The sequence below is a fragment of the Lepus europaeus genome, chromosome 21, assembly GCF_033115175.1.
Source record: "Lepus europaeus isolate LE1 chromosome 21, mLepTim1.pri, whole genome shotgun sequence".
NCBI lineage: Eukaryota > Metazoa > Chordata > Mammalia > Lagomorpha > Leporidae > Lepus > Lepus europaeus.
In genome coordinates this window covers 17,066,153-17,080,821 of record NC_084847.1, presented here as the reverse complement: position 1 = coordinate 17,080,821, position 14,669 = coordinate 17,066,153, and the positions used below count along the sequence as shown (strand labels likewise).

The following is a 14,669-nucleotide window of genomic DNA, read 5'->3' as shown; positions in this document are numbered from 1 at the left end:
AGATCAGTTAATAACTTATATGCTATGCACTTTGCTAAGGGCTATACTTGGGTCAGTTAATTTAATCTTCATAACAGCTCTGTGCAGTAAAAGCTATTATCACCTTTTTAATAAAAGAGAAAACTAAGGTCCAAAGAGGTGAAATCATTGTGTTCAGGGCTCTATAGCTGATAGGTCACAGAGCTAGAGTTGAGCCAGGTTTGACTTCACAAAGCCTTGCTCATAACCACTGCCTTTTCCTGCCCAGTTCCCCACAACAATGAGACAAAGTGAGGTACCATCCTTGGGCACAAAATTTAAGACAGCACCAACCCTACCCCCTCAACACTCAAGATAAATTGTACTTGAATTGCTAATTTTAAGAAATAAAAATTAATGCAAAAAATATATGATGAACCTAATAGCAAAATCTTAAATACAGTCATGATCCCATGGGGGCCAGGATTGGGATGAGCTAAATTAGGTGAGCTCTGCAAATACAGGGTCAGATACTGTCTGTATCTGGTGCCCTCTTAAATTCTGCACCTGAACAAGTAGCCCCACCACATCCACCTTGTCCTAGGCCTTTTTGTCTCTGGTTCTGTTTTGGCAGAACTCACTTGAGAAGCTGCGAAGTCAAGTTTCTGCAAGCCGGTCAGGTAGCGGTTTCTCATCATATCTACCTCTTGCCTCTTGCTATTCAGGAGTGTCTTGAAGGTCAGAATCAGTTCGAGGTAGGATGTGGGGGTAACATAGTTGTGTCTGCGAAGTGTGTTGTAGTAATCGAGCGAAAGCTTCTTTACGCTCTCCTGAAAATATTTGCACATGGAAACGACCCTGCCAAGGATATCAAAGCGGTTAGGCACAACCCAACTTCCTTCAGGGAGGTCTAGCACAAATTTGGTTACAGATGTGAGGACATGAGAAGGATACACGCTAGCTATGGCCCACCAGAATCCAAAATTATCTGAAGATAAGTTAACAGGATAGAGGGCGTGTACACCAGCTCCCTACTAATATGCCTGGGAAAGAAGCAGAAGATGGCCCTACTGCTGCGGCCATTTGGGGAGTGAACCAGTAAATGGAAATTCTCTCTCTCTCTCTCTGTAACTCTTTCAAATAAATATTTTAAAAATAAAATACATATAGTAAAATACACAGGATTATCAATGAAAGCAACTGCACTGAAATACTTAAAAATATTTTCAAAACCAAATTTGTGACATAGCAATATATGTGCTTCATTACTGATGCATTAAATCAAGGGTAAGCAAACTTTTTCTGCAAAGAGTCATGTAGTAAATATTTTTGTCTTCATGAGCCATGTGGTGTATGTTGCAACAACTCAACCCTGCCTCTGACTGCAAAAGCAGCTGTAAATAAAGGCACTTCCTTTAAAGAGTCTGCAAAAAAGTAGAATTAAAAGATATGCAATATGCATATCCCTTGAATGTGTTGAATGAAGATCCCTCATATGTAAGTGGATGTACATGGTTTTGTTCCAGTAAAAGTTGATTTATAAAACCAGGCTGCAAATTGAACTTGATCATAATTTGCTAACCTCTGTAATAAATAACAAGACTGGGTACCAGGTCTAAAAACTACTGTAACTGAAGAAAATGATATCCCCAAGTATTTGCAATGACCAAATGAGTTATGAAAAAAACTATGGCTCCCACTGGTGACAGTCACAGGCCCTGCTAACTGAAGTTCATTGCCTACATTTGTCATTGAAGGAAAAGCAAAATACCAGTTGGATGCCAGTAAAATGAAGATGGGATTTATCTCCACTCACATCTATTGAATATAACCCACTAAATTCTATCCATGTGCCTGGGTACCCAAGTTAAAGGTCTTCTGGCTTAGAGAATAAAATTTATAATTCTCAAAATGGAATTTAAGTCTGTCAACACTCTGACCCATGCCTACTTTACTTCTTAATTTTTCATTCATTGAATTTACTTAACACCAGGCACCTGCTAGCCAGTAAAGATATTGAGGCAGACAAGGTGGGTTAACCAATGTCTACTTTCATGGAGCAATCAGTCTTGGTCATCATTCTCATCTCTTCTGTTATTTTAGCCACAATTAAGTGCCTTTCTTGGGGGGGCATGTGTGTAATTTACCCAGAAAAGAACATGTTTTTTTCATGCTTACTGATTTTCATGCCCTCAATAGCAATATTGTTTTGTGGTGAATGTGGGTTTGGAGACTACTGAAATAGCCATATTATTATATACAGGTCCTCATAGCTATGGCAACAGTTAATCTCTAGGATGATTCAGAACAATGAGATTTTATTCTTCCTTTCAGGAAAAGTTCTTTATTAAATATCTAAATGTGATTCGATTTAAAAGTGTTAAGAATTTTCAATGTGCAAACTGAGAAATCTTTAAAATAATGACAAAAATTAAGCCAGCACCTGGATTTTCAATTTGGAATCTTTGGGGTACAAAAATGCAGCTAACGCTTACTCTGTACGAACGCTGTCATCAAGTTCTACATCCTCTAGAAATTTGTTGGCCACCAACTCCAGAGCATCTGTGGGCCAGGACTGGAACCAATCAATTGTACAGCAATTGATCAGAGAAGGGAACATCCGCAGGCGGTTTCTGAAGGCATCTCCAATTGGACTCATGGCTAATAAAAAATAGACATTGTTAATGTCCTTCCTGCAAGGCAGGGAGACCCAAGGGGGCAGGAAGGTATTTCCAAGGATTCGGATAGGGTAAGGGGATGGAGCTCATGTTTCCCTTTGGTGCTCCAGGGGTGTTACTGTGATCAGCCATGAGGAGTGTCTGAGAAGTCTAGGGAAATCATGGGATATTTTCATGTAACTTTATGATGTGATATAAATTATTATAGCTCTCAGAGTAGTCTCCCATACACTCCTCATATTGTCCCCTTCTGCATCCCTCAGGTCGCTCAGCCAGTAACTGGAGCTTTTTGATCCACTTACTCCATGTATACTGACTCACAGATATAAGGGAGCCAAGGATGTCCCACATGGAAGTTGTTTTGGGCCATCAAGTTGTTTCTGACCTCATATCTGTCCAATCACAAATTCTGGGTTCTATACCCCAAATTCTATCCACTGTTTATTTAGACTCAGTGTGAAAGGAGGAAGCAAGATGCATAGGTGGAAGTGTGAGGAGGTCAGTATGGCTGAAGACCAGAGAGAAGAGCACTTTGGTTGGAGACGAAGGTGGAGAAGATATAGGGGACAGTCCAGCAAGTGGCCTTAAAAGATTACAGGATAGGAATTTTGTTCCTTATTCTAATGGAAATTAATCTCTCTCTCTGTGTATGCACTTGTGAATGTACACAATGATTATGTTTTCAACATGTGAAGAAGAAAATCACCCTGGCTCAGTGGAACAGAAAGGTCTGGAATGGGAAAGAGTGGAGGTAGAGAGAATAGTGAGAAGGCCACATTAAGTGAGGTCTGGGAGAGAGGATGGAGGCTCAGCTAATGTGAAGGTGGCAGAGATGAAAATAAGAGGATAGGCAGAAGAGAGAGAAGGTAAAAATGGATAGGACTTGGTAATGAAAGAGAAGTATTAAATACAGCTATGAAATTAAATACAGCTATGAAAGCTTGACTTGTTCCTTCATTTTTCTATTCTCTTCAAGATGGGAAACTGATTCTATTCTGAAGGACTCTCTAGGATGTACAGTTTGATCTTTATACCTTATAAAAGGGATGGCTAACAATTTTCTGTAATAATAGCCTGGTCACATTGAGACCAAATAGACTAGCCAATATGAGAACTTAAATTATGATTTCATAGCTAGATTTATCTTGCCATGGGCATAGTAAACAGGCAAAACCTCCCTTTTCAAATCAGACTAAGGGAGAGAAAAGTTTTACCAATGACTTCAAAATTTATAGATAAGGTGGTCATCTTAAAGTGAGGACATAGCTTTCCTCATGGGCACTCACATGAGTGCCCTCACTACCTCACAGAAAAACCACTATCAGAACATGTCTGTGACTAGATTTCTAGCTCAGTCCACCAGATTGGGGATGGGACTGAGCACCCACTTGGCTGACATTAAAGGCTGCTTCCATTGTCTACTTTACCAGAAACCAGGAGGAAGAGGAGCAAGCTAGGCACCAAGAGCAACATAAAGATAGGTGGTAGGCCAATTAATGGCTGCTTTACATAGTGATACGCCATCAAGGAGATCCAACAAGCCAGTCCACCTCAAATGGCATTGATTTTTGTTGTGGAAAACCAGGTCTTTAGATGAACACAGAAGTCAGCTTATCAAGATCCCTGGCAGCTCTGCTAGCCAAGAGCTGGGTCACTGGAAATGGAACTGTCTTGGGGGTTGAAGGACTCCTGGGTCACAGCTGCAGACCCTGTTGGCTCTAAGCTGAAAAAAAAGTCCTTCACTGGGCCCATCTTCCAAAGTATCCACTGCTGGTGAGGGGACAGCCAAGTAAGGTCAGTAACATTGCAGGCAGAAAATTTCCTTTTAGGAATGCCATCTACCTCCTTTAGGCTAGCACTTCTCCCAGGTCAGCTAGGTAATGGAAGTCAACAGGGTGCCTTCCCTAAGGAGGTTCACACCTCCCTTATGATGTCTCTTCTGGTACCCCATGTGAAGAGATAGATAGGTCTGGGCCTCATACCTGGCTAGGCCTTAACACCCACCTGATTATTATCAAGCCCCTTCTGTCAGTCTCTATTTGCCTCTCAGTGGGAAAACTTCTTCATGGTTTGGACAGCCACTTTCTTAGGTCCTCTAATAATAACTCTGTCCTTTGTTTTAGACCCTGTGAGTTTAATCTGCTTATTGGAATCATTTTCTCCAGACATGAAACAGTGAAATTCTAGATAGCCATGCACATGAAACCTCGGATGGAAGCAGTTTCTGCCAGCTGGCACTGTATCCCCTTAGAGAGGCTACCTTCTGCTGGAACCCTGTCTTGAGTACAGTTCCCTACTCCACTCCTACTCAGCTTGAAGAAGCCAGAGCGGTTGTCCTCCCATACCTCCTAACAGAAGTTAGGGTCTATTCTCCTGGGGGAGGGAATGTGAGGAGTCAGACGGGTTAGCGGGAAGTCAGGTTGGTCCCAGTGGAAATTTAGAGTGCAAAGTGCTTTCTTCTCTGAAAAGTTATCTTTAGCAAGGTCAAAAGCCCCTGTCCCACTCCTTGGGAGCTTCTAACCTCATCATGAGAATAGCAAAGGGGTGGTGACTCCACCTTTCTGAGCTCCCAGTTTACTGTAAAACAAATTAGATATCCCACCCTTCTGATGCCTTTTTTTTTTTTTAATTTGACAGGCAGAGTTAGACAGAGAGAGAGAGAGAGAGAGAGAGAGAGAGAAAGGTCTTCCTTCCGTTGGTTCACCCCCCAAATGGCCGCCACGGCCTGCGCATCTCCCTGATCCGAAGCCAGGAGCCAGGTGCTTCCTCCTGGTCTCCCATGTGGGTGCAGGGCCCAAGTACTTGGGCCATCCTCCACTGCCTTCCCGGGCCACAACAAAGAGCTGGACTGGAAGAGGAGCAACCGGGACAGAATCCGGCGCCCCAACCAGGACTAGAACCCAGGGTGCCGGTGCTGCAGGCGGAGGATTAGCCAAGTGAGTCGGTGGTGCAGGCCGGCTCTTTTGTTTTATCCTGAGCAAGCCAGACAGGGTAAAAAGATTATAAATCAGGTCTTTTGATGGGTTTGTCCTTGCTTTGTACTGATTGGCAGTTTATTTTTCCCCAAAATTGTGCTTAAAAACCCCAGTATCACAAGTCCCTTTGGGTTTTCCTCTCTCGGAGCCCCCTCCTGGCCACCCCACCAGGAAGTCTCTGACTTAAATAAATCTTGCTCTTAAATACAAAAAATTTTACAGCTATGAGATTTCTGGACGGATTGGGGATGTCATTCACAGAGACAGGGACTTTGCTATGTGCAAGGGTAATACATGCTCTTTCTCAGAGGAGAATTCAGAGAATGGAAGACAGTGGTACAGGTTTGAAAATACCTGTTCAGGAGAGTGGGAGAAGTTGCCAAAGGAAGTCCGGACCCTGATCACTCAGCTGGATCCACCCTGAGACTATTTACAAGGAAACCAGACTTAGGGTGCTGAAAAGACCTTGAAATCCCCAGGGAAAAAGGGCCAAGTGAGTTTGTGTCTTCTTACCAAGGACAATATGAAGATTCTTTTTCACCTTCTCAATAAAGAAGTTGTACATAGAAAGAGGAGTGATTTCCATCTTCTCTCCTTCTGTCCTCGCTGTTGTTTGCATCTTTTCCACAATATCAGCCTTCTCGTCAGCTGGGAAGATATTGGGCACGTCACCTGTGTTCAGCAGCATGTTGATGTCCTCGACAAATGACTCGTCCTTGATCTGGTTATCGGCAAAGAGGAACACAGTGCTCTTGTTGGTCACCCCGGCCTGCAGCATGATCTTCTTTAGGTCTTCCCTCCAGTCGTTGCTCGTGTAGTTCTTAGTGATCTCGATCTGATATAGCTCGTATGTGTTCATAAATGTGGACAGTTTGGTGGCGCTTTGCCGCCCACTGCCCCCAATGCCCACCAGGAGCAAGTGACCCTTGTCTTGCTTCAGGACCCTGCAGATCCTAGAGATGTGCTCAATGGCGAACCTGAACATGACCAAGGACATGGGGGCCTTGCTGATGTTGTTGAACTCTTCTAGGTAGTATTCCATGACTGCTGTGAGCTGTTTCAGGTCAGTGATCTCATCATAGATTTTGGGGTCACTTTCTGGCTTGAAGAAATCTCCAAAGAAAAGACTACGGATGTTATCATCGACGATCTTTCCAGTGGGTGACAAGTGGATGAGGACCTGTGAGAAAGATAAGTCTCAGCTGGGCCTTTAGCCAGTGACCCAGCCAGGCTGGCAGGGGGCGGTGTGGAGGGAGGGGAGCAGATGTGCTTGTTCCTCCTGAGTACATCCTTCAGAGTCATGGTTCATCAAGTGTTTCTCGTTTTATTTTTAAAAAATAATATGTGCATCTGATGGTTGTAAGGACTACGATGAAAGGAAATTAAAGAGAATATGAAAACAAAGGTCTATTTACCAAATGGTTAAAACATTGGTGGTCTGATTTTAAGGCCCCCAAGGAGGCAGTCAAAGGATGACATTTTTTTCTAGAAGCTTGCTCCTTCCCCAGAGAGAGGTACAGGTCCTGCCCCTGGTCCCTACTTTGTGCCAGAGTAGAAATGTTTTAGATGCTTTCTCTTTCTTTTTTTAAAATAGAAATGATATTTTATTTTATTTATTTGAAGGATGAGGAGGTCTGTGTCTCTCATTTGCTGGTTCAGTTAAATTTTAAGTTAATCATAAACAAATAACATCATATATTAAGCCACTGGGAATGGATCCAAACTTACATGTTACTATGAAAGGGAAGCAAAATCGCACAAAGCAAAGCATCACAAATCAAATGACTAGCTGATGTAATGCTGCTTCCCAAGATTCAGAGAGCAGGGTCCTCAGTCTACAGTGGAAGCTGAGGGTAGTTTGTTCCGACTTCTGGGACCATTTCTGAGGCCGAATGATCGCAGAATCCACTCACCTTCTCCACGGTCTGCTTGAAGCAATTGGAGGTGGTTTCTTTCACCATGTTGAAGAAGACCTGTCTGTCTTCCTTGTCAATCAGCCGGTCATAGAAGACCCGATAAACCTCATGGATCCAAAGCCGGATAAGTTTTTCCACATCCTAAAAATCCACAGTTAATTATTTGAATGACTGGAAGATGGTACCTGAGGTGGTATTCTCAAGCAGTATCCTGAACCCAATGTGAGGATTAAGCGAGATAATGCTTATAAAATACTCAGCATGATGCTGAGACAAAGTACTTAATAAAGGTTATGACTATCATGATATATTCCACATATCAAGGAAACTGCTGAATGATCTTGGTAATAGAAATGATAGCAGTTCACCTGCAGGTGGGTGTGAGGGCAAAGCAGCACCCCTTGGATGACCCGTGAGAAGTCCCGCAGGTTAAAGACGTAATGTGACTTGGAGGGGGTTGGTAAGAAGTTCTCCACGGCAGCTCTATAAATTGTCTTAGTGGCTTGTACCAGCATCTTTCCAGACCTTGGGAGGAAGGAGAAGGCAGACGAGTCAAGGAGCTGCCAGGCCTGAGAAGTCCCAGCCAATATCTGGGAAGACATGGAACCTCTCACCTTAAGAATACCACATCAAACCCTTTCCCAAAGTGCCAGTCAACAATAGAAGTGAAAATCTTGGTTAAAACATCATCTTCAAAGGCATTGATGGAAATGATATTCAGATGGCGGGTGAATCGTCCTGGAAAACAAACACACATGTAAGTGTGTATACACACTCACACTTCCTGGACCCAGTGGCTGTGGGATAGAGGAGAGTTGGTTTTCCCTCTGCCTTCACGTTTGAGAGCTGTGCTTACATGCCAGCCTCTTGCCACATGCAGCTATTTAAGCTTAATTAATATTAAATAACATTGAAATGGCTTTCCTCACTCTCATTAGCCACAGTTCGAGTGGTCAAGGGCCACATGTGGCAAGTGGCTATTGCATGGGTCAGTATAGCTATGAAGTGTCTCTATGATTGCAGAAATTTTAGCTAACAGAGTTAGTCTAGTGTCAAAGATTGTTTTTAAAAGATAAAAGCAATGCATAAATAGTCAAATAAATGAGAAATATTTTTGTAAAAAGTGAATATTTCCTTTTTTCACATACCTCTCAAATCCATTATTTCCTTGCTCAAATTAACCACTATTAATTCAGGGTCTCTCTCTCTCTCATATCTATCTACTGTTACATATATGAAATTTGGTACATGAAGAAGTTATACATATATATGTGTGTATATATTCCTACATATATTTTACTGATATTTCAGTAAGTCACATACCACACAATTCACTTCATTAAAGTGCACAATTCAATGATTTTTAGTAAATTCAGAGTTATGCAACCATTATTATAATATTAGAACATTTTAGTCATTCCTAAAGGAAATAGTGTAACAATTAACAATCTCTCCCCATTTTATTGCAGTCCTTGGCAACTAATAATATACCTTCTGTCTTTATATATTTGCCTGCATATCTTTCTCTCTAAAAACACCACTGTGCCACAGCGCTGGCCCCCACATTTAATTTCTTTAAATTCATCACATGTCAGAATTCTATGGCTGTGAAGGGACAGTACAGAAACAAGACTGCTCTGCAACCTTGAAAATGACCAAACGTCTTTCTTCTCAGCCAGTGTGAGTGTCTCTGCTTTACCAAGTGACCGCTCTACCTCACTTCATTCCTTCTGACTCCTGGATAAAAATGATTAAGGTACACATTCATCAGATTATCTCTACTCCTTGAGAGTATCCAGTCTAGAACAGAGCTCTTGCTTCCCTAAGTCGTCCCTGAAATCACCCAGGACAAGTCTATTTAGCTCATCAGCAGGACTCTCATAGCACTCCATGGTGTGTAGACACTCTGGCTGCCACAGCTTAATACACCTGACTTCACCTGTGGTTTTGGCTGTCTTTGGGCATTGGGCTTTATTATAGGCTCTTTTCAAAGATTTTTTTAAAAACTAGCTTTAAAACTGTCCATTGCTGTGCAAATAATAGTTATTAACTACTCTTTTGTGATGTGTGCTGGAAACAGGTATTGCCCTTTGAACAGCTAGGTCTTAAACAGAGAAAAGTAACAGACCAAGCTTCTCTCTCACTCTCACTGGTGACAGAGATGTTGAGTTTATGAATGCTAAGTACCTGAGATACTGCTTTATTCATACCCAATGCAAAGACACTCTTCAACTCAATACTTAAGTGGAAGGTGATGATTTGGACACCTAACTGAGATCATCCTGACCACTTTCCTTATCTTATAGATTAAAAACTAAGTGCCAGAGAGGAGAGATTTGCTCAAGGTCACAGAACCCAAGTCTAGGAATGGTTTGAAGACTCTTAACCAAACATTTATATAGAATAAATGAATATAGAATAAACAGATGCCTAAGAACTGGATAGATCAAGTTGCATCTGAAGAAAAGTAACTTCTTGAATTTTTAATAATAGGTGAGAACTCCTGTTCATTTTACTATTATGATTATTTTGCTTAGGCCACTTTGGTTTAGGTGATTGTCCATGGCCATCATGGAAGTGTAACAATACAATGGGTAACTTTGTCATGTGCCCCCAGTTGACCTTAAACTAGCCTCTCTCCTGGGATACATGCTGGCTACACTGAACTTTCCTTTCAAACAGGCTCTGTTTCTCTAAAACCTAGCTAAAGACTCCTTACTTCCTCTTTTCATCTTCCCACCCCATTTCACACAGCTTGCAATATTAATTCTGGAGCTCAGCCACACCCAGGCTGTAGCCTCGACACACTTCTGCTCCATGCTCTTTCTAGATAATGTGCCCTGCACCAAACTCCCACTCACAAAGGTGGCTCAGCTCTGCTAGGTTAGAGGGGACAAGAGGAAGGAGCTCTCTCCTTCACATACCAGTGATGTCATTCCTTCCTCCCCCAGGAGGTCCCATGGCTGTCACAAGTAGCACATCCATGATGTCCAGCCTGCTTGTGTCTTTCTTGTCAAACCAGTAACCGTGGTCAATCCATTGTCTCAGGAGCTCGATGGGGGGCTGGGCCCCATATACCTCTTTGGCTGGCATGTTGAGGTCATCTGGGGAAAGAAGCCAAAACCACACACTTTTAACTCCATGGACTCCTCTGCTGTCACAGGAAGTAACAGGAGATAATTTTCTTTGTGGGAGAGTCTAGCTGTCCCATCCCTGCTCCATGCAGGGCTCAGTCAGTGGACATCCTGGTCAGATGGGAACGGGTTTTCCTGGGTTCTGGAACTCTCTTGCCTTAATGGGATCTCTGCCCCTTGTGACTATAAGATACACAGATTAACATCAACAAACAGGCATTTAATTTTTTCCCATTTCCCTCAACCAACATATACTGACTGGCTGTCTACTGTGTGTTAGATATTTTGTAAATTGTTAGAGATATGATGATGAGTAAGACCATCAAGCTCCCAGCCAACAGAATATTTAATTCAGACAAGAGGTAACAGTTGAACTACAATGGGGGCAAGGGTTTTATATGAGCAAAACCAAAATGGCAAAAAAGATCATGACTTCCCTGAGGGCAGAAACTGCATTTCTCCACAGTCCTGGCATATAAGAGACACTCAATAAAATGGAGGGCCCTTTAATTTTCTTCAACCTACATTGATTGAGTGCTCAATCTGTGTCAGATAACATTTTAGGAATTTTATACAAATTATCTCATTTTAATCCAAATAATGACTTTATAAGGAAGACAGAATTACTTCTATGTTAAAGATGAGGTACTAAGAGTAAGTGATAGTAAGCCAAAATATACCTGGAGTTAAAAATCAAGATTTTTAACAGATATGTTTGCTGCAAAGATTAAACTGGCTTTCAACATACCATAAAAATATAGAGGAAGAACAGGATGTTAGAGAAGATGAAGGGAAGAAAAGAAAGGGACAATAAAATAAAATAGGACCCTGGGCTTTAAGGAACTGATGCTAGTTGGCAAGATTATTGATAGATGTAACTTACTATTAATGCGTGGGTTTTAAAGACAGGGCATGAGATCATCCAGAAGAGTGGGACATCCATGGATCAGTAGTAAGACAGTAGAAAATGCAGTGTATTTGGCTCTGAGAAACCTAGGTTTTTGTCATGGCTCCAGAATTTTCCAGATCTTTCATCTTAAACAGGGAACTTAACCTTCTGAAGCCTCAACTAACTGTCTAGTAAAATTATAATGATGATTAATAACCTCATCGATTGTGAGGCTCCAGTGAAATGAGTGAAGTGCTTTGCAAACAGGCAAAGTCCTGAGAAAATGATGTGTGCTTCGCAAATACTCGAGCAATTATTGGGTTCCTTCATTTACTGATAACATATTTATCTGACACAGAATGGCATAAGGGGTTCATTTCAAAGTGTTGTTGCGTGCCGGCGCCGTGGCACCGGCACACCGGGTTCTAGTCCCGGTCGGGGCACTGGATTCTGTCCCGGTTGCCCCTCTTCCAGGCCAGCTCTCTGCTGTGGCCCCGGAGTGCAGTGGAGGATGGCCCAAGTCGTTGGGCCCTGCACCTCAACCAGGAGAAGCACCTGGCTCCTGCCTTTGGATCAGCGCGGTGCGCCGGCTGCGGTGGCCATTGGAGGGTAAACCAACGGCAAAAGGAAGACCTTTCTCTCTGTCTCTCTCTCTCACTGTCCACTCTGCCTGTCAAAAAAATAAATAAATAAATAAATAAATAAATAAATAAAACAAAGTGCTGTTGCTTTTGGAGATGCCAGAGGCTACATATCATAGTCTCCTTCTAGAACTTTTATTCACTAAACGGAAAGGAAAAAAGGAAAGACAGGGAATAAATACTAAATTATATTAACCAAAAATATTTTATCCCTCAGAGAGAATAAAAGAACAGTGTAGTGGCCCTAGAGTGGGAAGCTCTGCTTTCCTGCAACTTGGGGTGTAAAACCTGGCTGTATCCAGACCCAGGATAATGCCTTACCCACAAACACCACTGCTTTCTTCCCTAAGGGTGGACCGAAAAGGCCCTTCCGCCGACGATCTAGCTTGGACATGATGATATCTTGGGTCTGATTGGCCGAGGTTCTGGCAGAGAAATTAATGCAGTTGGGCAGATAGGTATTTTTGGGAAGGTGTAGAAGGAAGTTGTTGGTGATGGCTGATTTGCCAGTGCCTGTGGGACCCACGAACAGCATTGGAATCTCATGGTCCAGATAGGTTTTCAAGAAGAAGGACTGCCGGGCTGTCTCCATTGTAGGGATGATGAGTTCTGAGACCTGTACCACAAAAACAGGGGAGAGCCTTGGTCCTGGGTGTTAACTGTCAAGAAACTTGGATTTAAATTCTTCTACCCTATCTTCATGATCTTGAGTCTTTAATGTATTCTACATTGGACTCTCTTATCTGCATGAATTTAGCAAGATTTCAACCCCCTGGCTTCAGCTGAATTATGTCTTTAAGAAGAGTTAAAGTTTAGGACCTCAGGGTTGGGGGTTTCTTTATAGCATTCAGCCCCCAGGGTGTGTCCTGGGGTCATCACACACCCACCTCTGCTTAACCTGTCCTTATGTGTGGGGCTGTGCTCCTGCCTGCTGTCTGACTGGGCTGTCGATACTCCCACTGTCTCATCCACCAGCTTCCAGTCCACCCCAGGCCTGAGAGACTTATAATCACCTCCCCCACCAAAGATAAATCATGTCCAATAAACTCTATCAACAGAAGTACATCTGGAAAATTTTTCCAAAAGGATAGAAATGAACAGAAATTATAGATGAATCATCTGCTAACCAGAAAACCCATTAATCAGAAACTGCATTTCTGAGAATTTTGATCAAGGAAATCTTTCTCTGAGCATTTTAAATATCTTTTTTTTTTCCTGAGATGATCAAGAAGTGAACCGATGACCTTCCTGGTATTACTGTAATGATACTAATCAGAATATCAACACACATTGATCAGCTTTTAGAATGTTCCAGATGTTTATGGATACCACCTGAAACCATTCTGTAAGTGTTTTTCTTCCATTTTGTGGTTGAGTAAACTGAGGCAGAGAGAATGAAGTCTTAGTGGGGAAGTCTGGGTCTCTCTGATTCTAGGGTTCTTGCTCCTGTTTGAATCCTTTTCTGAAGAAAGCTTTTAAAAACGCTCACAGAGAACTCTTAATTCCTTCACCTGGGAAAATATCTGGGTAATTCTAGAAACCAAATCTCCATGGCCAAGGCTCCTCTGTTACCTTTGCGCCGGCAGGGATGTGCTCTTCCTCCTTGGAGATATACTCTGTCCATGTATCCCAATGTCCACTGCCTTGTTTGACAAAATAAAAATCATAGATGCTTCCTGGACCCAGAGAAACAGAACAGGCCATTAGCACATTAAGAGTTTACATTTTGTATTTGAGGTATTTGACTACCTCTTCTATAGGCACCCAACATGTATAATTAGCAGTACTGGCATATTGTGAAACTTATACATTGTTGGTAACTGTACAAACTGAAGAAACACTTTTCAAGAAATAATGACCTTTTTATTTGTATAAAAATGATAAGTGCTGATTATAAAAGTTACCAAATTAGTTTTTAATAATGGAAATAACTAGTATTTTTAAATAATTTTTAAAAATTCAGGAGGGAAGTATACTATCTTCTTAGACTTGTATCTATGAAAAATATGAAATCTGTTCTCTTTATATTAATAAATTAAAAAAAATTTCAGGAAATCACTCAAATCCCATATCCACAAACAACTTGACAGCAATGCTTCTAGACCTCTTTCCAGGCACACAAACATTTTGGAGATGGAAGGAGAGATAGATGAGAGGATTGTATAAGAATGGAACCATCTGACATCTATCTTTAAGCAGAAATATGAAATTTAATGTTACTTGAATATAGCAGAAGAAAAGAATACCTGGATGAAATGAAAAAATCTACTGAACTGTAGAAACATCATAATTCACTTCAAGAGATACTGGGTCCTAAAAGGTTTTTCTTAACTTAAAAAAGTAACTGTAAGCCTGGGTCTGGCATTGTGGTACAGGGGGTTAAGATTTTGCTTATGAAGCTGACATCCCATATCAGAGTGCTGGTTTGAGTCCCAGATGCTCCACTTCTGATCCAGCTCCCTGCTAATGTGCTGGGGA

At 41.9% G+C, this 14,669-nt stretch overlaps 1 protein-coding gene across 1 annotated transcript in view; it reads right to left on the bottom strand.

Annotated features, from left to right (window-relative positions):
- Positions 1–14,669, bottom strand: part of DNAH3 (dynein axonemal heavy chain 3) — a 176,547-nt gene that overhangs the window by 37,946 nt on the left and 123,932 nt on the right. Inside the window, exons 41-49 of the mRNA XM_062180013.1 lie at positions 13,764–13,867; positions 12,513–12,807; positions 10,452–10,631; positions 8,142–8,265; positions 7,896–8,052; positions 7,525–7,668; positions 6,125–6,791; positions 2,454–2,619; positions 600–816 (exon numbers count right to left, since the gene is read on the bottom strand). Coding sequence (XP_062035997.1) covers positions 600–816; positions 2,454–2,619; positions 6,125–6,791; positions 7,525–7,668; positions 7,896–8,052; positions 8,142–8,265; positions 10,452–10,631; positions 12,513–12,807; positions 13,764–13,867 — 2,054 coding nt within the window. The remainder of the gene's footprint in view (positions 1–599; positions 817–2,453; positions 2,620–6,124; positions 6,792–7,524; positions 7,669–7,895; positions 8,053–8,141; positions 8,266–10,451; positions 10,632–12,512; positions 12,808–13,763; positions 13,868–14,669) is intronic.